Below are 21202 nucleotides of genomic sequence, written 5' to 3'. Positions count from 1 at the left end.
GTCTACTGATTAAATTTAAAATATAAAATTTTCATATGCATCATATATCTAACCATAATAGTGATACGTAAGATTTACTCAAGAATTAAATCCTCTGAAAGAAAAGTTTATTGCCCACGAACTATCGGAGAAAGAAAGAGAAAAATAATAAAATGTGATACTTATGCCTAGTTTGGGAGATGAGATTAGAGCAGAAAAGAAAAGAAGGGAAGAGAAAGGTAGGTATTTCTCACTTTTGAGAGTTTTAGTGAATTAGAAAGGAAAAGAATCCGACTGATTTGGGAGGAGAAAGATACCCGTTGCAGTTAAAAAAAATTTCCATCCCAAATCGAGCAGAAAGCAAAGGAAAGCTACGGAAAGACTACAAAAATTTTTTAAATTGCCCATTCTATCTTTGAAAAGGTATTGAATGGAATATTTATTGATTAACGTGTCCAAAATCATTTCCTTTCTTTCATAAATTTTTAAATAATATTAAAATCTCTTTTCCCTCAAAACTTAACCTTTTTCTATTAGAGTTGTGTAGAATAATAAATAATCCTAGGCACAACCAAAAGCTACATCACCTAACATTTTGTGGAATTTGTCATTCTTATTCTACTTACAATATTCCAAATACCTCACGTCAACCGCCCCAACCTCAATAGGCTGTCCACGTGGAAGCAGCTCAACTCTCTCTGATGAATGATTGTACCATCGTCAGCATGTAGCCGACTGGAGGCTGGAGGCAGCCGACCATCAGCCCAGACACCACCATTTCCCATCTGGAAAAAATGTCATTCAACTGGGAAATTCAATTTTTATTATGGCCACCAAGACGAAGACGTAGACGTAGAATAGGATCGGCAAGATCCCCAAAGGAAAGATGCGAACATGCCAAAAATGTGTGCATTATTTGGAAGATCAGCCTGAGATGTTGTGTGGTGGAGATAAGAGATTAGGAACAGCTTTTTATGTTGTCACGCTACTATTAATTATCTGGTTGGGCTCTTATGGTCTAATGAATTACTAATAATTACTCAGGGGCACAATCAGGTTTGCGTTAAAGTCGTGAGTTTTTTGAGTCAACTTCACTTATTTATTTAGACGAACAGCTACATGTCATTGATCATCCCTATTCCTAAGCATTGGACACCTATTTTAAAGGATTAGAGAATTATAATTATGAACAAAGACGATGTGTTTGGATTGCATTTTCTGTCATTTTTCATGAAAAAATTACTGTAGCGATTTGACATATGTGAGGGAAAAAGGTGATAGGAAAATGTGATCACGGAAAACGACAATATTTTCCGACGAAAACAAGCAATCCAAACAAAATCTCAAAATGTAACTGATAGATCTCGAGTTTAAACTATCAAGGATTGTGAGTTTAACAAACTTTATCTCAAAATGTAACTAATAGATCTCGAGTTTAAACTATCAAGGATTGTGAGTTTAACGGATGGATCTCAAGTTTAAGCTATCAAGGATTATCTACACCGCTCATTAATCCTCTTTAATCTAGAAGATTTACTTCAACTTTACTGGTTAAAACCCGATATCCCTTTTAGTCTGGAACACTGGAGTGTCCTTCAGACATCCCCATTTGGTAATATTTCTAAATGTGCCAATTGCAACTCCTTCCTATCCATACAGAAAGCAGCTGCACTGCCATGATTCACAATTTTCTGTTAATTCCAACCCTTTTGCCAAACATATAAAGTATTCAGGACCAGTTTTCAGTAGCTGCAACAGGCTTTATGGGCAATGATAGTTACAATAGCCCTCTCTGTTTGGAAAATCAATGGGAGGGCAAAATAAGAGGGAAGGGAAATGGAATGATGGATGAGGATCCATCTCAAACCCAAACTTGATTTCATCAACCAGCGCCTCAATCCACAGCTTTGTGGACCCATCGGACTAGCAATAAATTACAGATAGATTACAACATTTCGCATCAAGCACAAGCAATTCTTGGAAAAAAAAAAAAAAAATTAAAGAGAGGGTTTCAACGAAAACAGCAGGGCACTAGGGCTGCTTGATAATGCACAAAACTAGCCATTACAACATAATTACACGTTTAAGTATTTCTAAAGTGTGAATCATTCCTTGTTAGATTCAAGGCCGACATGCGGGCAGACCCTTTCGGGTTCTCCTTTTGTCCACAGAATCTTTAGATCGCCTCTCATTTTTCCCAGTGCTATAAAGGTTCCTGCACCAGTCATCAAATTTTGTATTCAGAAAATCATTAAACGCGCGCGCACGAACGCGCCCGCACACACACACACACACACACAGTTTGCATTACAGATGGCATATACAAGTACAAAGATTCCCATGATAGATTACCAAGAGTAAATGGGACGATGTAAAGAAGAGCAGGTTGGCCATGGCCATCCATCAGGTTCAACGCCACATATGTAATAAGCAGACCTACAATGTATTAAATAAACTGTTTCATCTACTGATACGAGTAGTAAGCAACACATCAGAAGAAAGATGAGTGTGCCAAAAATTTGAAGTACCAAGATATCTCAAAAACACTTGTATTAGAGGAAAATCTTGACATCCTAGTGGTTACCTAGTCCATAAGCAAACATTGCCCATAAAAAATAACCAGCTCGAAGATTCTTCTTTGCAAGACAATCATATCTGCAATGTACACCAAGTTTTCCCAAATGAACCAAGTGACAAACAACACAGGCCTCATAAAGAAAATTTTCATTTGTTACAGCAATTGAATACCATGTACCCACTATAAGTCAGCGAAAAGGGAAACAAAAGGACATTACATATGCCAGTGATTAGATGGTATGATCGTTGCTTCAGTTGTTAAACTAACCCAAGATATATTTTATGACTGAAAATCTATCCTCATGATTTTATGGAGCCAAGCAATTTACCCAGATCATGAAATTTTTCAACTTTTCCTTGCCACAAGACAATAATAAAGTTCCAAAGAATACTGAGCAACTGTACCATAAAGCTAGAAATTTTTTTTTTTGCTCAAAAGTACTACAGATCTCTATGCATAGCAGATCCGCAGATAATACAAAGCTAAACAAATCAAACCTGAGCGAAAATGCTATCAGCAGCCCAGGTAAAAGGATGTCACCAAAGCCTATGATGCTAAAACCACCCCAAGGATCAAACAAGCGTGGAATTTTCAGAAGCATTGGAATACCATCCTCTCCACTTCTATCACCTCGAGCAACCTAAAAACCCATAAATTACTCATTTGAAAGCGAACCTTTTTGCCAAATAAATTACTGAATTCTAGAATATTCATTGTCTATTAAAAAAAATTACCCACCACAATCATCACGCTTTCATGGAACAGCGTCTTTGAAACAAAGACCCAGAATATGTCGTACAAGAAGGCACAACTAAGAAGAACTGTGCCCACCTGAAAGATAGTACAGATTCCTAATTACATGGAAGAAATATGTGCTATAAAGCATATCTTTTATTCAAAAAAAAAATCCTTTTTTCTTATAAATAGCAGTAGATAAAAAGTAAACCTTAACCACTTCATGTCTCGTAGCCTCATTGGAGGAAAATTAGATTGAACCAGTAAAATAGTTGGTGCTGAGTGAGTAATTTGACCACCAGGAGCAACACAATGCAGTGGTTAGCCAGACTTTAAGTAGCTAAGTTTTACTAAAATTGTTTCTCTATCCCTGCTCCCTACACTAGGTTTCAGCTCAAACTCAGACATTGTACTGGAGCATTTATTTTCTGGAAAAATCCTTCTCTGGACATTTCAGAGCAAGGTGAAACTAGACAGGCTCTCTTATGTAAACAGTGATTCAGAGAGCTTCATCTTTTTGTCTAACTCCATAATGTTCTTTATTGCACCATATAATTTTGCCAACTTCAAGTCCGGTTTTCAAACTGGTCCACTGTGGTAGAATGTGGTTTAAGTTACTTCTCATTACATCATCCCTACAACGCGAATATCCTATTAAATACATTTTCAGCCAGAATGAACATGGCCAGCTAACATGCAAAGTCCAACATCCACCTGCTACAAGGAGCTAAATGCCCTTGTCATAGGCATAAGAAGCCAGTTAGACAAGCACAAAGAGTTTAACTTTCAAACTCTTTGGATAAGCAACATAAAATTCCCTGCCATTCAGAGCTGTGTCTTCTGAATGCTAAAGTTAACTATATGTTTGTAGTTCTTAATATTTCCTTACAAAAAAGTAAAAGCTAATGAAGGAATAATATTTCACTCCTAACCAATCTTCCATTTTATAAAGAATCACAGACTTCAAATGCCCTAACACGAGCCTTGATATATTAAAATTTCAAAAGCTTGAACACTAGAAAAAAGATTCTCAGAATTAATATAGGAGGGTATAGATTAATTCTCTGACTGATACTTTAGAATCAAAATCCACAAGAATTGGTTCTGAGCCCAGCATGTGCAAATAGCGGAGTGAACAGATACAAGACATTGGGAATATAATGCCCTTTGATTCATTTCTTTCTTATCCTCCTATCATCTTCCACAGCAAAACTTGTTCTACCTACCAATACTTTTTGTGGAACACCCAAACAGTGACACATGTTGGGAAATAAGAAACATGTATGTAAGCATACTTGTTCAAAGTTCAGTAAATCTCATTATTCAACATTGAAGCATCATAGAATGAGCAGAACAAAAAAAAAAAAAACTTAAAGGTATGCCAAACTGCTGGTGTTGTTACCTTGAGATTAGGGACTCGCACAATCTGAATAACTGTTATTATCAGTGCAATCCCCTGACACAAAAGAACAGGAATCATATGTCAAAAGATCAAGCTGCATTAAATCTAAATATCTTAGGTCCTCAAGTGCAACTTATACATAAAGCATCTGGTTCAGATTAAGTGACATTAAGATAGATCTATGAGAGCAAAAATCAAAATCAGTATACCAACCACAACAAAGGGTATAGAGGCAGGATTTTTAAGACTTGAGAACATAATGATAATAATTATATTTAAATATATTTTGTGAGCTCACTGGTAGAACAGGATGCAGCAAACCCTAATTCACGAAGATGGCATGAGTAACCATATTTAACATAGAGGGGGGAGGGGGAGAGGGAAGGAATTGTAAACACAATGAGCAGTGGTAAATGCTCAAAGACAAGATCTTAGACTCGACACAGGTGTACCATCCACAAGCACTTGGGAAATTTCATTCTAGAGAAGAAAAGGACAGTTTTTTTCTGGTCTCACCCTCCCCTTCATTTACCTCTCTCTCTTAAATATGGCTCTACTGTCACTCTTAACATTGTCACTGACTCACTCAGAACAGAATGAAGGTTCACTTACTGACCCAATAATTTATTTATGCTCAGTAAGCACCATGTACACTAGCTAAACAACACAAGGAAACATGACAAAAGCAACTATGCTTACAAGAATATCTTGGCCTACCCAGCCAAAAGAGGCATTTCTGTACACAGCCCAAATAACAGCAAAAGCTATGCAGAATGGAGATACAGCCAAAGTAAGGTAAGAGACAGCTCCAAAGAAAGGCACTTTAATGAATGACTCTCCCGTGCGTTTGAACCACCTGAAAAATTTACAAATTCCAAAGCTTCAATTGATTGCAAAAATCTAACCTAAACTTTTGTTGCATCATGAACTGAATAAAATTTGCCAAATATTATGCTTAAGTACTTAAGTACAACTTCCAGCATTTAAGTATAGGACCATCAAACTAAAAATCAAATAGAAGTCCAGCCAATCATATTGACTGTTCTACAGAACACTACTATCAGCTGCAGATCATCGTGATAAGAAATTCAACTAGGCAAATATTTCAACAGAAAACCAAAGAGCATATATAAATCATTACAACTTCCAAAACAATTAGAAGTAGCCATCTACAGTATAAATCTCTTTTTTACCTTACACTTCAAGTGACATATGTAGCCTTAATAGAGTACATAATGAACTCTTAAGAGTTTCTATTCTGACGCAAATATAATTTCAGGATGGATTTAGTCCAAACCTTGCTGTTTCTCCTTGAAGCTTAAATGTAGGTTGTTGAGAAGAATTATAAGGCCATATAGACAGGGTACCTTTTGTGCAAGAAGCTAAAATGGGTGTGTGGGAATTTAATTACCCTAGAGTGCTCTCTTCAACTTTTCCTTTCTAAACCCCTCTCTAACACCACCACAACTACTCTTGTTCTTCCAAATAGAAAATTCATAGTGGCTTCTTCTATATTATTTTAAGATTAATTTCCGCCAGACAATTAACCCCAGAAAAAGATTCAACACAAATCATGAGCTCTTTACACCAACATAGCACCTCTGAGTTGGAGATGACAAGTAAATGAAGAGCTGAATAGCAAGTGCAAAAAGAAGGAAAAGAAAAGGGGAAAAAAAAAGAAGAAAAAGAAGCTAAGAAAGCAATGTACCTAGATAACAAAGCAACCAAGCAAGTTTGCAAGCCCTGCAAATTAAAATACAAGCCAACACACTAGAAATTAAAATTACTATAAAGAGCTTCATTGAACGGGAACAAAGAAGGATATAAACAGGCAGACTTAGAAGCCAAAATTTAGATAAAAAAGTACGTATGTTTAGATTCCCAGTGATGCAGATTTGCAAGTATAGCATTTAAAAGTGGTTATTATTTATTGTAGCAACTTTATAATATCCGAGGGCAAACATACTGAGACATGTTTCCAACTTTATAGTGCATGCTGAATGTCAAAAGAAAGAGTGCAAATCCCCACAAAACCAGTGCAACGGGAAATAACAACGGCTCCAGAAATCAGGGGGGGTTGTCAGTGAACAAAAAAAATGGACCATTGTCTACACATCAGAAATAATTTATAAGAGAGAAAAATCTATATATATTGATGAGACATTATTTATATGAGACAAATATCTATATTTATTGATGAATTGAAACATATAAGGCTTGCATTTCAAAGGGAAAATCACACCTCTACACCACCAATGCAAAAAAGAACCACCAAGAGATCAAGGAACCAGGATGACATTAGCTTGTACAGTAAAATCAAGAAGCATGAAGCAATGACTACAAAGAAGACTGCCGATGCAGTGCTTATATCCACCACATTGCTTACACCAAGACCTTTTGGGCTTGGAACTTCGTCTGACGCATCCTAGAAGAAGAAGATAAGATTTGTTTTGAACACAGGCTGTGAACTAAAAAACAAAGCTGCATGAACCAGCAAAACCCAATAAAATAAAAACTCATATTCAACCTTTAACAACTGGTCCTGTTCAACAGCCACTTCTCTAGCACTCCAAGCAGACCAATAAGAGGCACATAAGATCGTACCAACTGCCATTAGCCACAAAAACACTTCTGCTATGTCAACTACTGGTCTTCGTGGAGAGTACAGCTGCACAGAAACTAGAGAAAGATACAAATGCCATCAAGAAGGGAATTTATAGAAATATATCTGGAATAGGATAAAAAACAATTGGAAGTAATAGCACAAATACTAATGATGGACACATTAGTTCAACAAAAAAGTAATGCTAAACTTAGTCAAACTGTCTGAAGTCTTAAACTAGCATACTAGTTTATTCTGCACCAAATTTTAGTTTGTTTATTTCTTAAGCATCTGCAAGAATCAGAAAATGCATTGCAGCTTTCTTCCCTTACTTTTCACATGCACAAAAAGCACATATAGTCATCAATCATCAGTTAAAAGGTTTCTTGTAGACATGATTGCTTTTTGGCTATTGATTCTTGAAGAAATCAAAGCCTTTATGCTATAGCTCACAGTTGTTTATCCACGGCAAATAAAAAGAATGCAAGGTACAGCAAAATTTCAAGCCATGGGAAGACAATTGCTATGCTAAATTGCTTAAGTATAATAATAATAGCACCAAAAAAAAAAAGAAAAAAAGAAAAAGACGATGTTCTGTCATCTTAATAGCGCAGAAGTTAGGTGCTTAGAATTTCTTTCAAAGCAGCATAAGACTAACAAGAATATTCTATTATTTAAGTTGCACATCTTCATGAGGAGGGAAGCTTGCCTGATGAACTATTTGACAGCATCTTCTCCAAGCTTGCACCAGCATCTTGCGGAAGCATCACGGCTGGAATCTTTATGTCCAGATCAGTTTCATTAGGCTCACAGACCATCTTGTAGAGTTCTGCAAAGGTTATGAGTCCCATATGACACAGGAAGTGTTACAGAAAACAGTAATATAAAATGAACAGCATCTTGATTATTCATAGATCAGATAACCAGAACAGTCCTTTCATTGAAGACATCAATGGCAGAGCAAAGGTAATACCAAACAAAACAGCAAGGAGACACTAAAAAAAGAACTGAACCACAGATGATCAAGGAACATCACAAGGCAACAAGCAAATAGATTTAGCTCAGCACCCTTTTCAGCCACCCATGCCAAAATATGGGCATCAAATACATTAAGTAAAATATCATTACCTTTTTGATTATTGATAATAAGGACAGCTGAAGCACCAGCAGCCTCTGCAATATTAGCCTTAGTTGTAAATTTACACTTGCCACGATCAACCATGATGACATCTCCAGCAAGCTAATACAAACAACAAAAGTCTGCTTTTAGCATGGAGATACTAAACACTAATAGGGATATTTAAAACAGTAGTCAACACAAACCTTGTTAATTGAAGGACTACAACAATCCCTAGGGTTTGAACGAGTAAGGTGAGTTTGTTGTGCATTTTTCTCCTTCGAAACAATTGTAGTGCCAAACCTAGCACCAACACCAACAAACTCAGCGTTCTCTATGCCATCAACCCAAGTCTGAATTTTTACCTATCGGATGCAGCAATAACATTAATGACGAGTAATGTTAACAGATAGGATTGAATATATACCAAATGACAGAAATTCATCTCTTGTCTACCAAATGATAGGCAGCCAACTGAAGCTTTCAGCTCCAATAACAGTAACACTACAACCTACAAATGCCAAATTCAAAGTAGGCTACCTCAAGTGGTACTATGCCATGAAATTTCATTTGCCATGCTCCATTATACTAGGGCAAAGAATTCAATAGTTATCACGAAGTAAAGCTCAAGATTTTTTTCATGTTCTTAATTATCACGAAGTAAAGCTCGAGATTTTTTCATGTTCTTAACTTTTTCTTTTCCGTCAGTTCTTAATTTTCGAGTTGGGTGAAGGCTGGGGTGCGAAATGCAACCTGATTCAGAAGAGTAGAAGCTGCTTTTAGTGATCATTAAAACGCCCAAAACCAAAATGCACTGAAGTTCATCATGAAACCTCATCATATACTACTCAATAAAATCCAAACACAATTAGAAGCATTAAAAATCTAATCTTTAACAAGAAAAGTCCAATTGACCTCAACCCACTCCAACCATCCCAAAATTCAACACATAAAACAGGTGGGAAAGCTAAGAGGTTAGGTTCGTTTCGGAATCCAGTTCCTTAACACATAATCACCACAACTCCGTCACAGCATCATTTAAAACAAAAATGAGAAAAGGAAGTGGCGAGACCATATAAATAAAATCAAGCAACTGACTGAAAATTTTAGTAGTAGAACATGAAAAAAAGAATAACTAGAATCCTGTTTAGAAGTCACAGAAAATCTTAAAAGGGTCGAGGAGAAGTAGAGGAGTAGATGAAGTACCAAAACGAAATCATTCTCGCAACCGGGCTTTTTAGGGGCTAAATCGTCTTCATGAACTATGTCACCGGCCGTCACTTCAGCTGGACTACTGAAGACCACCACTACAATTGCATACACGCAGATTAAACTGCAAATTCTGTCAAAACCCATGAGAAATGCAGAAGCTTTGATGCTATTTTTCTTCATTTTTTTATGTATTTAGTTCGGTGCATCACAGCCTCTGAAGTCTGAGCTGAACTATATCAATCATTTAATGCATAGAGATAGAGGGTCCAAAAGCAGATCCCTTTTTCGATAAAAAATTTGGTCTGTTTTTATCTTTCTTTTAAAATCTTTTTGGGATCGGTTATAAGAATAACTTGAGAATGTGACGAATAAAGTTGGGAAAAATCAAGGGATGAAATAAAAAATTCAAATACTTAAAACAGTTGCTGTGGAAAGTGGGCGTCATCGGTCGGGGACTTGTGAGAAGTGGAGGTCTTCACAAATGTCAACCAATCTGGTGAAGGTGAGAACTGAAAACGTACGCGGACCAGTTTTTTATGCTGTAAGTTGTCACCTTAAAAGCGTGTAGATCTCTCCGTTTTTCAGGTGTTTAGGCATTTATTTAGAGAAATTCGTACTATTTCACCAACACTCGGTCACACTTAAAGTACTTGTGACCTGATTACTATGATATCGATGACTTACAATTTGGGTGCAACACATTGATGTTATACCTTTTCACCAATTGAGGCAAATCACCAAAGTCTAATTACAAAAAAAAAATTACGAATTATGATGCCTTCTTGGAGCGCTAGAGGGCATGAAAAGGGGTTGCAATTCTCTAAAATTGTCAGAGCAATTGTAAAACATATATATAGTAGCGTTTGCAAAGCAAATAATGGAGTTCCTCGCTTTCTTATTGTAGTATCTGGTGTTTGCCGGACTGAAATTCTTGGAGAACCGTTTTAGTGCATCTGGTTATAAAATCCAAAGTAACTTGCATGAGGGCCAGAATAGAAAGAGCATCGAGTCAATGATGATCGATGACAATGAGGGCTTAGGATAGCAGTGATGAAGATTGAAGACCATGGGGATTGATCGACACAGCACACAGCATGGCACTTTTCCTTCAACTAGGACCCTTCTGACTAACGTTGTCCGTAAACATTAACTAACAGGGTAATTGCAGACATCATAGAATGAGTTATATTGTGAGGAATAGGGATGTAATCCAACATCGAACTACTCACGAGCAGTTCGGTCAAAAGCTTGATCGAGTGCGAGTACCTCGATAATTATTCAAACCGAATTCGAGTATTGATTTTTCAAGTTTGATGGCTCATCGAGCCTTATCGAACACAAAGTAATTAATTAAAAATTATATGTTTAGTTATTACAATTTTACTCTTTCGGATTTGGAAGTTGTATAAATTATCAGAATTACTTTTTTAGTTGAGTCAAGTACTCGAACTCGATCATACTCACAAGAAAATCAAGTATAATCGAGTCGATCTCGAGTTTTCAAACTATTTTTCGAATTCGAGTCCAAACTCCATTTCTGCTGCTCAAGCTCGAGTTCGATCAATACATCTTTACTGTTGAGTCAAGCTGAAGTATAGCGATACTCGTGCTCGACTCAACTCGATTACATCTCTAATTAGGAACAAGGCTAACTAGGATGCACACCATTACACTAGGCTTTTTTGTAACACTAAGAAGGAACAGAGTTCAAACCTGACGTGTTTGCATTCAGATCATTTCCAAGAAAATAAGCCCTTTATGTGTAAATGTAAAGGAGTAGACAAACAAATTTCGCAAAACTGCAATTGATGAGCAGTCATTTGATGGAAGAAAAATAGTGCTTTAACTATTCCAGTACTAGATTATGCGATGCAATTCGAAAGTCTTGGTGCTCAGGTTTATCTAATAACATAGAACAGGGAAATGGCTATGCTGCATCGAGTTAGAAAGAAGGGGAACTTTAACTGGACAAGAACACCAAATTCAGGGAAAAAAAACAGAAAAAGAAATTCAGAGTGGATGTCTGTTTAAACATAGATGAATATATCATTAGCTTAAGGATATGAATGCCATCCCTTTGTCGAAGGATCAAAGGAAATAGCACATCAACAGGTCAGAGAAATCGATACACATCCTACTTATTCTTTTGACAACTATTTCAGCACAAGATGGTCTATTTTAACTTCTCCACATCTAAATGATGCAAGTCCTCCATCAGCATTATTAGTATCATAATGCATGCTGCAGCTTATGGTGTTACCAACAAAGCACTCTGACAGGGCATGGCTTCTCCCAGGAACTCTAATAGCTCCACCATCCATCCTTGCTGCATTATTCTGCTGAGCTGGATCTTTAGCACTTTGGCTTGTGATAGTGAAACCATTATTCTTCCAATGATTAAGTGGCACTGGTAAACCAGAAACCATGCTTGATGTTTGACTGTTTTGATAGTCCAACAAACCCATGCCTTTTGAAGTAATCTGAGCTAAACTTCCAAATGGTTCATCTGGCTGGATCCCAAAGAGGTAGCCATAATTATTTGCATCAGTCACGGGATTTTCCTTTTCTGCATTTTGAGCAATATTTACTGGAGATCCAGACTCATTGTGATTACGTAAAGAAGAATCAATACTCAGGCTCTCAGTTTGAGGTTTTGGCAAGACACTAGGCAATGTCACATAAAAGGAAGAACCTATTTGATCAGACTCTTCAACTAAATGTACTGAATTGTTTCTAGGTAAACTTAGTGTTTCTCTCTTGTCCATCCTATTGGAATGAAGTGCTGCCTTTTCAAGATTTGTTCTCTCTGAATTAGCTATAGAAGATTTGCTTGATTCAAATCCCAGATTGTCTTTCTTAGACCCTTTTCTCAACCTACCATCAGAACTTTGAATTCTTTTGCATGATTTCTTTCCAGCCTGATGCATTGCTCCATCAGACTTCTTCAAACAACTGTTGCTTCTCGGTCTTGAAACCTGCTTCACAGCCACCAACTTTGTCATCTGTTTCTTCATTTGCACAAACATCTTCTCTCTTGCAACTTTGAGATCCTTTAATAGGGACTCACTGAAGATTTTGAGGTCATTCAATAGCACAGGCTCTCGGTCTTGGATGTGGTTCCTGACCTTCGTATTTCTCCTTTTCCCAGAGTTTCTTTTGGATTTAAAATCAACGGCAGTTTTCTCCATTCCTGGTTCACAATGCTTTTTAGTAACTTCAGCTGCTCGAAAAGGGACACTCTTTGTGGCATCTTCCTGATAGTTTTCTCGAGAACTTGGGGTTTCAATAGCGTCATCATCCTGGGACAAACTCAAACTTGGAACAAGTTTATGCTTCTTTTGAACTGGCTCATCACCTAAACTTGATTTAGAGTCATCAGTTGAGGAATCAACCTCATCATCTTTCCTCCTATACTCCCATCGCTGCTGGAACTTTTGGTCCAGATCCATATTAAAGCACGGTTGTGATTACCTTCATGTTCTGAAATCAGAGGATAGTGATCAGACCTCAATTGACACTACATAAAGGCTCAACATCCGGAAGAACCAGCGTACGTGTAAATAAACTACACCTCCGCCTAATTGATTCTACCAGGTGCTGAAGTAGAGAGGTTTTGGACAAGGAGATAACTCAGATTCAAATTAATTGCCAAAGTTAAACCTGAAAATATGGTAGACCATCCTCACGGCGAGCTAAGTTCTCACATTTCGCATCTGATTCGAGCACATTCAGCAATTCTTGGTCTCTCTCCTATTTCTACCTTACACAAAATGCAAGTAGTCTGCGTTGAAGATACTCATCTACAGGTCAACAAAATAATTGCTTCAGTGTAAGAAGAAATATAGGCAACAAGGATCAATATTACAGCAACAAATGACACAAAAAAGGAAAAAAAGAACAGGATAGAGCAGAAATAAAATGGTTGAAAAACTTAGACAAACTAGAAAGATCCAGCATTAGATAGTTGCTAGATAGACAGCGATTCAGGATTGAATCCTTCAACTTAGCAAAGTCAGTACCGTTTCAGTATTACTACTTTACCAGTTAATTCTTCTTCTGGAGCATATAATCAGAAGAATTTGGATGGTAAACCCGAAGTGTTTGCATGCAAAAGGATCATTGCACAATCAAGTCACTTGGCAGGCAGTGCAAATTTATAAACAAACACCAAGTCTTAACTCTGTACTCTTAACTGTCCTAAATTGCAAAGAACGACCATAGGCATTCAATTTACTAATTCCTCAATCGTACTAATAAACTTAGATTAAGCTAGACAAAAAAGAAAGAAAGAAACAGTTCAATTTGCAATTTCAAATCCAACCAAGGCATGATGTTACGATCGAACAAGAAGGCCAAACCAAATAATGTGTCATAATAAAAAGAATAATAGCATAGACTAATCAATGAAAAGCAGAATTATAAAAGCATGTACAATTATATCGTGTCTTCGGAGGTTGAATACACTCTTACCATCTTTTATTCACCAGATGAAAAAATATATATATATATAACTCAATCAGCGAAGCCCTCTCCCGAACACCGATGCTCTCTATGTGAAAGAATGATGCTCTTCTTCTGCATATGTTTCATTGCTTTCTTATCACTAAGAGGAAGAAAAATATGCGATTTTTATGCCTGTTGGTGAAGTTTCTATCTAAATGCAGACGGGCTGTGTGCGATATAATTAGTTCCGTATTGTAAAGTTGGCAGGAGAGGATGTAAACAGTTGTAAAGCCTAAAGAGTTATGGTGTCATTAGCCTTTCTGAGTATAAAATTTGTCCATTGGCATGAATCTGAATAAATGATGGGATCTTCCGATTCTATATTGTGATTAATGCTTTGCAGCAAGTTTTTGTAGTATCAACAAAACTTTTGGATTTTGTTAACTTCTTTAGTAAGCCATCTTAGATAGCATTTAAATCCATATCAAATTAAAGGCCGTCTAACTCCACCTTTCGTCAGGCCATCTTATAACCTTAGATATTTAGCAAATCGTATGCCAGTTGGCCCTTTATCCGCTAAACACCAATACCAACTTTTCTAGTGTCTGGAAAGAAGGAAAGCAAAGATTTGCTCACCAAATAAGTCTCCTGTTCGGCCGTTCTTTCTTGGCTTTCCTTTGATGGGGACTCTTCTATTTGCTTCATTTTCTTAAAAGTTTTTCCCCCCTTACGCAGACATCAATTTGCACCGAACACCTCTGCATTTGGTGGTGATGGCATAATGCATTTCACGAGGAAAAAGACAGTTTTGGTTATAGAATCATGCATTAAAGTTTGGTTAATGCAATCTTGACAGTTGCCTTGGCAGTTCTCTTTGCAAACACACTGTTAAGTTGTAAAAGTTGGTGGGTTTCTAAGCTGACACTGTTGTATCAGCATTCATCCCGTGGTCATATATGGGTTCATACCTTTTACCATCGTCGTTTGAGATTCAGAAGAAATACAGAAAAAGGCTGAAGTTTTGCAGTGGTGTAGGATATTGTAAAGTAGTGTAAACCCCCCCCCCCCCCCCCCCAAAAAAAAACTCTCTCGAAATAGCCCCAATCTCAAGGAAAACCGCTGCTGCTACATTTTACTATTCATCCCAGATTCATTGTGACTTCCTGGTGAATGTCAATCACTGATCTCAAGTTAAAAGACTCAAATCACAATCGCGGGATACTCCTTTAATGTATGAGTAGTGTTCTTTAACTATCACTAGCAAGAATCTCATTTTAAGGTTGTAATGTTGTTAAATAAAAGAGTAGTCTTTGCGTATTGATCCGACCTATATTCATATATTAAACTATCTATTACTAGCAAGGTTCTTCGCAGAAGAAAATCAGATCATATAATGTTTTAATTGTCAAACGGAGCAAATATAAGGTACTTGCAAGGCGTCGAGAAAATGCTCTAGACACTGAAGAATAATGCTCGTCAAGTTTGATGAAAATTTGGGGAGGAATGAATCTCAGTAGTTTAGCGAGGAATAACTTTTACACAACATAGATGCTTACGCACATCTGATTTCTTGCATATACTGTCTCCGTGGGGATTTTTTTTGGGTAATCACTACACTACAGTGATTGCTCAAGGCAACACCTACCGCACCAGTGCACCTTCATTTCAAAGTTCTGCACTCTAAAATCTGATTAAGAGTCAAGAATTCGAAATGGCTATCAATATGATATCTCAATCTCATTTAGTATATCTCCATGTCTCTGTCCTTCCTTCACTACATAAACATCAATTGAAAGAAGAAAAAACCAGAACCCCCCCTTTGGGGGGGGGGGGGGGGGGCCTTCCGATAATCCTAACTGCACATGCTTACAAAATTACAACATGTATGGAGAGATACCAGTTAATGCAAATGCTTACAAAATTGCAACGTCAGTATGATCGACTGGCTGCCCTTGCAAGGTAACTAAACCCAGTAACAACCTGCGAAAGGAAAAGATGAAATGAATCCAACTTTAATGTTCACAGACGAAGTGAAAATGTAGGGGACAGCAGAACTGTAAAAAGAGAAGACTATGAATGGCTCGTCTATGCTGTTGAATAAAGCTGTCTTCATTTCAATCTCACAAAAGCTGGTAAGAACATCAAATTCCCTCTTCCCCCGCTACAAAGGATCTACGGTCAAATATGAGTATCAAGAAATCCAAGGGATCCTATACGGAAAAGAGTTACAGCCCTTTGGACTAACTTAAAATGGAACTGACTTCCATAACGAAGACCAAAAGGGCTGGGCTAAATGTTAATACAGATAATGTCCAAGCATTTTACTGAAAAATAGGGATGCTCATTTACAGCTCCATATATGAGCAACCCCACATATGAAGATGGCGATGGGATAATTAAGCAACAATATCTGATAATGTCCTCAATAAACAATCACATACCTTTCTCTATAAAAGCAGGTTCTGATATGTTTAACCATTCCTGCAATTGAAGCTGAAGAACACCATTCAACATGCAACAGTTGCTCTTCTTCATATCCATATATCTCAGGGCAAGTCAAACAGCCTGCTTCTCAATTCCAGTGTGATGGCACCAAGCTCCCACAAAATGACTTGCGCTCCTTGCGTATCCTCATAAAGCTTTTCTATAAACATTTTCTGCTACCATATCAATGACTCTCTGGCAGCCTGTAGCATTCCAGGAAGAAATCAAATTTAAAATACTTGTCAAGATCTCTAATTTTTCAATGGAACAGAGGAATAATGAAAGAGAAGAAGATAGAAGCGAATGATTAGAAGTAAAAAGATGTTTTCCACAGCCCTCACATTTCAATATAGAATAAAAGAAGCGCTGCAGATAGACACTCAGTATTATAACTATTTCCATTTGCAATTGACAATTGCAAGTCTGGGGAGTATAAGATTTGATGCTTATGAGATGCTAAATAAGCTGCATTCCAGCATAACTGTAATCAGCATACCTCCATGGGAATTCACTTGTATCAATTCCAGCCTGATGAAGCTCATCAACATAATGCAATGCCTCACGGCACTCCTCTCGGTCATCAAAAAATTCGTTCTTGTCACCTTCTATCTGGTATGTTTCATGGCCTTTTCCGGCAACAACCTGCAGCAAGCAGACAGCAAAGTAAGAAAAATCCATAAGTTAAATGAAAACATATTGACAGGAACAAAACAAGAACCCAGTGAAGAGTAATTTAACCGTACAAACCTTTTGTTCATCATTTGACACAAGACACAAGATTACATCATACCCACACAGAGTGAGAATTAATCCACTAAAACTTCAAAGGCGCTAATCGCATATAGCATTATCCGTTTTGGACATTAAGGTCTATCTATCTTAAAATAGAAACAGTGTATAAAAAATAAAAAAAAAGAAACAGTGTACTCTTTCTGATTCTAATAACCAATATTGAAATCAGTAAACCAGTTTTATCATCGCTGCAAACATTCTGCTTTAGATACATACATACATGAGTTCTACATGCACAATGATATTTGTAGTTAACTGTATATAGACAAAGGAAGCAAGGAGCTTAGTAACTTACAACCATATCACCTTCCTCACCCATAGCAACCGCACAACGTACAGCTACCCGCCTTATATCATGCAAGAAAAGTCTATGGCCATTAGGAAGAGGAGGATAATAGTCATTCTCTCCATGTTTCAGATAATCTTGCATAGTCCATCCTACTCCAGCCAACATGTCATCCAATATATCCACTGGTAAAAGTAAGATAATCATGTATCATTATCATGCACCCATACGCCTTTTAAAAAAAAAAAACTGTAGGATTTGTTACTTGTACTTGATATTACTGTATGTAAGAACTGCAGAAGACCCCCATCTCCCCCTAACACCCTTCCTTCCCAAATAAAAAAAGGATCTTAATAAAAATGGCTATGGTAGATAACTTTGCTTGTAGATTGATAGATTCCATAGTGGTGTAAATACATTTCCTGCTGGAATACTTACATGGATCTTCATTCTTTGGATTATCAGACGTCAAAATAGTCACGTCACTTTTGTCTGTTGCTATCTTTGTCATAATCGGCCTCTTCCCTCTATCGCTTTCACCAGCACAACCAACAACTGAACACCACATGTTACAATGCCGATAAGCAATTAGGAACATATCTGTATAACTACATTATCACAAGAAGCAAGGGAAACATAACGCCGCAAGTGACCACAACAGATAGTCTAGATAATGGTCAAACATGTGTTTCTAGAAGGATCATAATCGGCCTCTTCCCTCTATCGCTTTCACCAGCACAACCAACAACTGAACACCACATGTTACAATGCCGATAAGCAATTAGGAACATATCTGTATATCTACATGATCACAAGAAGCAAGGGAAACATAACGCCGCAAGTGACCACAACAGATAGTCTAGATAATGGTCAAACATGTGTTTCTAGAAGGAAGAAAGTTGAACACATAAGTATGTAGCCAAGGACATTTAAAATGTTATATACACTCAACTTATTCAAGTTCTAGATTACAACAGCAGCACAACTTTAAAACGTCTCTCAGCATCAAATGATTTTCATTTGCTCAGGCTTTTTCCCCCCTCTCACATTACCTTCAACATGCTGTTTACTAGTTCAGTAAGAGAATTGGAAAGTGTTTAACTGATTAAAAGTTATATGAAAATTTAACTAATTGGCGTGGCCTTAATGGCAAAGCCACGCTAATTAGTGTAAATGTACACCCGACTTCCACCATATATATTTGGCAAATTTTGTGAGTCAGTCCAGCATTAGTGTAAATGTTTTAATCTGATCTTGATCTCCAAGTTGAACAAGCTATATATAACCAACTCTAATGAAAGAGCTCAGTCAAGATGGAAAAACAGCCAGAAGGGGCATTTTAATAACATACAGAGATGATACTTTCTTTCACATACCAAGTCTACAGTAAACCACGATAAAACATAAGCAGATACGTCTGTATCTGGTTTGAGAGAAAATTCCAATAAAAGTTTGAAAGTACAAAAGTTAGATACTCAAAATAAAAGTCAAGAAGAGCCAAACTAAAAATAAATATGATACTTATATTAGAAAGACTACAAGTTTGAGTATACTGCATGCAGAAGAAAATGGTGCTCCTTCTAGATTTGTATCAGCTACAAAAGAAAGCAAATATTCATGTACCTGTGATAATCCTCCTAGGGTTGAGCTCCCTTACATAATCAAGGAGTCTAGACAATGCATCAGGAGTGTGAGCATAGTCCACAATCACCCCAAATGCCTGTTCCTCATCTATCAACTCACATCTACCTGGGACGGTGTCAACCTCTTCAACCCCTCTCACTATGTCTTCCAAAGGTGCACCAACTGCGATCCCAACAGCAACAGCCGCAAGAATGTTATAAATGTTATGCCTTCCAAGCAATCCAGACGAAATCTCCAATATTCCTTGAGGCGTATTAACCAATATCTGGGTCTCAAACAGAGACAACTCAAATTTTAAGGGATGGACATCAGCATTCTTATTATCCATTGCAAAAGTTACAATAGGCACATCAGGACTTCCTTGTGCAATGAAGAACGTTGCATTAGGATCATCAATATTTACAATTTTCCGATGGCGTTCAGGATCCACCATCCTTGAAAACAACTTAGCCTTGGAATTCCTATACTCCTCCTCAGTCCCATGAAAATCCAAATGATCCCTTGTCATATTTGTCAAAACTGCAATATCAAAATCGACCTCATCACACCTCCCTAACGCCAATCCATGAGATGAAGCCTCCATAACCATAGCTTCCGTCCCATTGTGCACCATTTTTGCCATCAACTTCTGTATTAAAACGGCATCAGGGGTCGTACTTGAAGAGTCCAATTTGTTATCCCCATGAACATAATACGCCACAGTACTCAACAACCCTGTCCTCAATCCCATAGCCTCATACATCCCCTTTATTAAATATGCAGTAGTAGTCTTCCCATTAGTCCCCGTTATCCCAATCACAGACATATTCTTAGACGGATACCTATAAAATGAAGCAGCCAATGAAGCAAGAACCGCACTGGTATCCTCCACTATAACCAAAGCCTTACAGCCCAACGTCTCCTCAATGTCAATCTCTTTACTCGCCACAACTGCAACAGCTCCTCTCTTATCAGCCTCGGATAAGTACAAATGTCCATCGGTGTTCCTCCCAACGCAACACACAAACAAATCACCACTCTCCACCAACCGTGAATCATGCTGAATCCCACTAATCTCCAACTCTAAATTCCCATACACCGAAACAGGCACAACTTTACTCTCATCTAAAAGCTCAGCTAAACTCATTCTAAACTTAGGTTCAACAATTCTAGCCTTACTCTTACCAAATTCATCAAAATCAATATCAAACGAGGATAAATCAGAAAACTCAGCATTATTCAGTTCATTACTCGCCTCAAAATCAGACCTTTCTGAGCTCTCCTCCTCCTTTTCCTCTTCACTTCCACCAGCATCATCATCCTCTGAAATCTCAGTTAGGCCTGAAAGCTCCTTAATTTCCTCTAAATCAACTTCTTCTTCAGGCTCCAGCTCATCAATGTCAGCCTCAGTCTGGGCACCACTAACAACCTGGGATTCGTTCTTTTTGGGATTAGGCTTTAAAAGGCCCTGTTTAACAAACTCTTTTCTTTTCAAGGCAAGAGCTTTATCAATCTCTCCGAACAAATCATCCCCCGAAGTTTCATCATTGGCAGAAATGGAGCTTTCAGGTGGGTCCTCAATTTCAGCAAGGGCGTCAACGAAAATGGACTGGTTTTTCTTGAATTCTTCTTCTTGGAGCTTTCTCGCTCGGGCAGCTTGACGTTGAATCTGCTGGAACTTGCTGACTCCGTGCATTGAGTCTTCTGGGGCTACTGGCGGGTCATCATCTGATGGGTTTGGATAGAACTTTCCATCTGGGCCAATGGCGGAAACGGCGGAGCTTCTGCTGGTGGTGGTAGTGGTGGGGAAGGATTGTTTCAGGCAGAGGGGGAAGGGGAGTGAGTTGTGTTCGGGGATTGGGGAAGAAGAAATATGAAAGGGAGGAAGGAAGGATGGGAGGGAATGGAAGGTAAGGGGCATTTCTATGATTCTATCCGGTTGTTTTTTG

The 21202-nt window shown here is 37.7% G+C and overlaps 2 protein-coding genes across 3 annotated transcripts; both read right to left on the bottom strand.

The window, feature by feature from the left end:
* Window positions 1–1800: 1800 nt before the first annotated feature.
* LOC113779276 (signal peptide peptidase-like 2) lies at window positions 1801–10074 on the bottom strand. Of its 2 annotated transcripts, none has more exons than XM_027324820.1 (14): window positions 9620–10074; window positions 8620–8778; window positions 8425–8536; window positions 8006–8125; window positions 7222–7373; window positions 6937–7119; window positions 6403–6437; window positions 5412–5550; window positions 4695–4748; window positions 3296–3388; window positions 3055–3197; window positions 2564–2634; window positions 2332–2415; window positions 1801–2194 (listed from the first exon to the last, which is right to left on the bottom strand). In XM_027324820.1, exons 1-14 carry the CDS (start codon window positions 9803–9805, stop codon window positions 2085–2087), a joined length of 1641 nt encoding a protein of 546 aa, XP_027180621.1. In that variant the 5' UTR covers window positions 9806–10074; the 3' UTR covers window positions 1801–2084. The 2 variants fall into 2 exon arrangements, with proteins under 2 accessions (XP_027180621.1, XP_027180620.1); XM_027324819.1 differs by having other exon boundaries at window positions 5394–5550; window positions 9620–10073.
* A 5556-nt stretch (window positions 10075–15630) lies between these two features.
* Window positions 15631–21202, bottom strand: LOC113781705 (UDP-N-acetylmuramoyl-L-alanyl-D-glutamate--2,6-diaminopimelate ligase MurE homolog, chloroplastic). The gene is made up of 6 exons (XM_027327672.1): window positions 19254–21202; window positions 18069–18185; window positions 17640–17815; window positions 17049–17194; window positions 16510–16755; window positions 15631–16048 (listed from the first exon to the last, which is right to left on the bottom strand). Exons 1-5 carry the CDS (start codon window positions 21172–21174, stop codon window positions 16737–16739), a joined length of 2379 nt encoding a protein of 792 aa, XP_027183473.1. The 5' UTR covers window positions 21175–21202; the 3' UTR covers window positions 15631–16048; window positions 16510–16736.

Source organism: Coffea eugenioides, chromosome 8, assembly GCF_003713205.1.
Source record: "Coffea eugenioides isolate CCC68of chromosome 8, Ceug_1.0, whole genome shotgun sequence".
NCBI lineage: Eukaryota > Viridiplantae > Streptophyta > Magnoliopsida > Gentianales > Rubiaceae > Coffea > Coffea eugenioides.
This window is presented reverse-complemented; position numbering and strand designations above follow the sequence as displayed.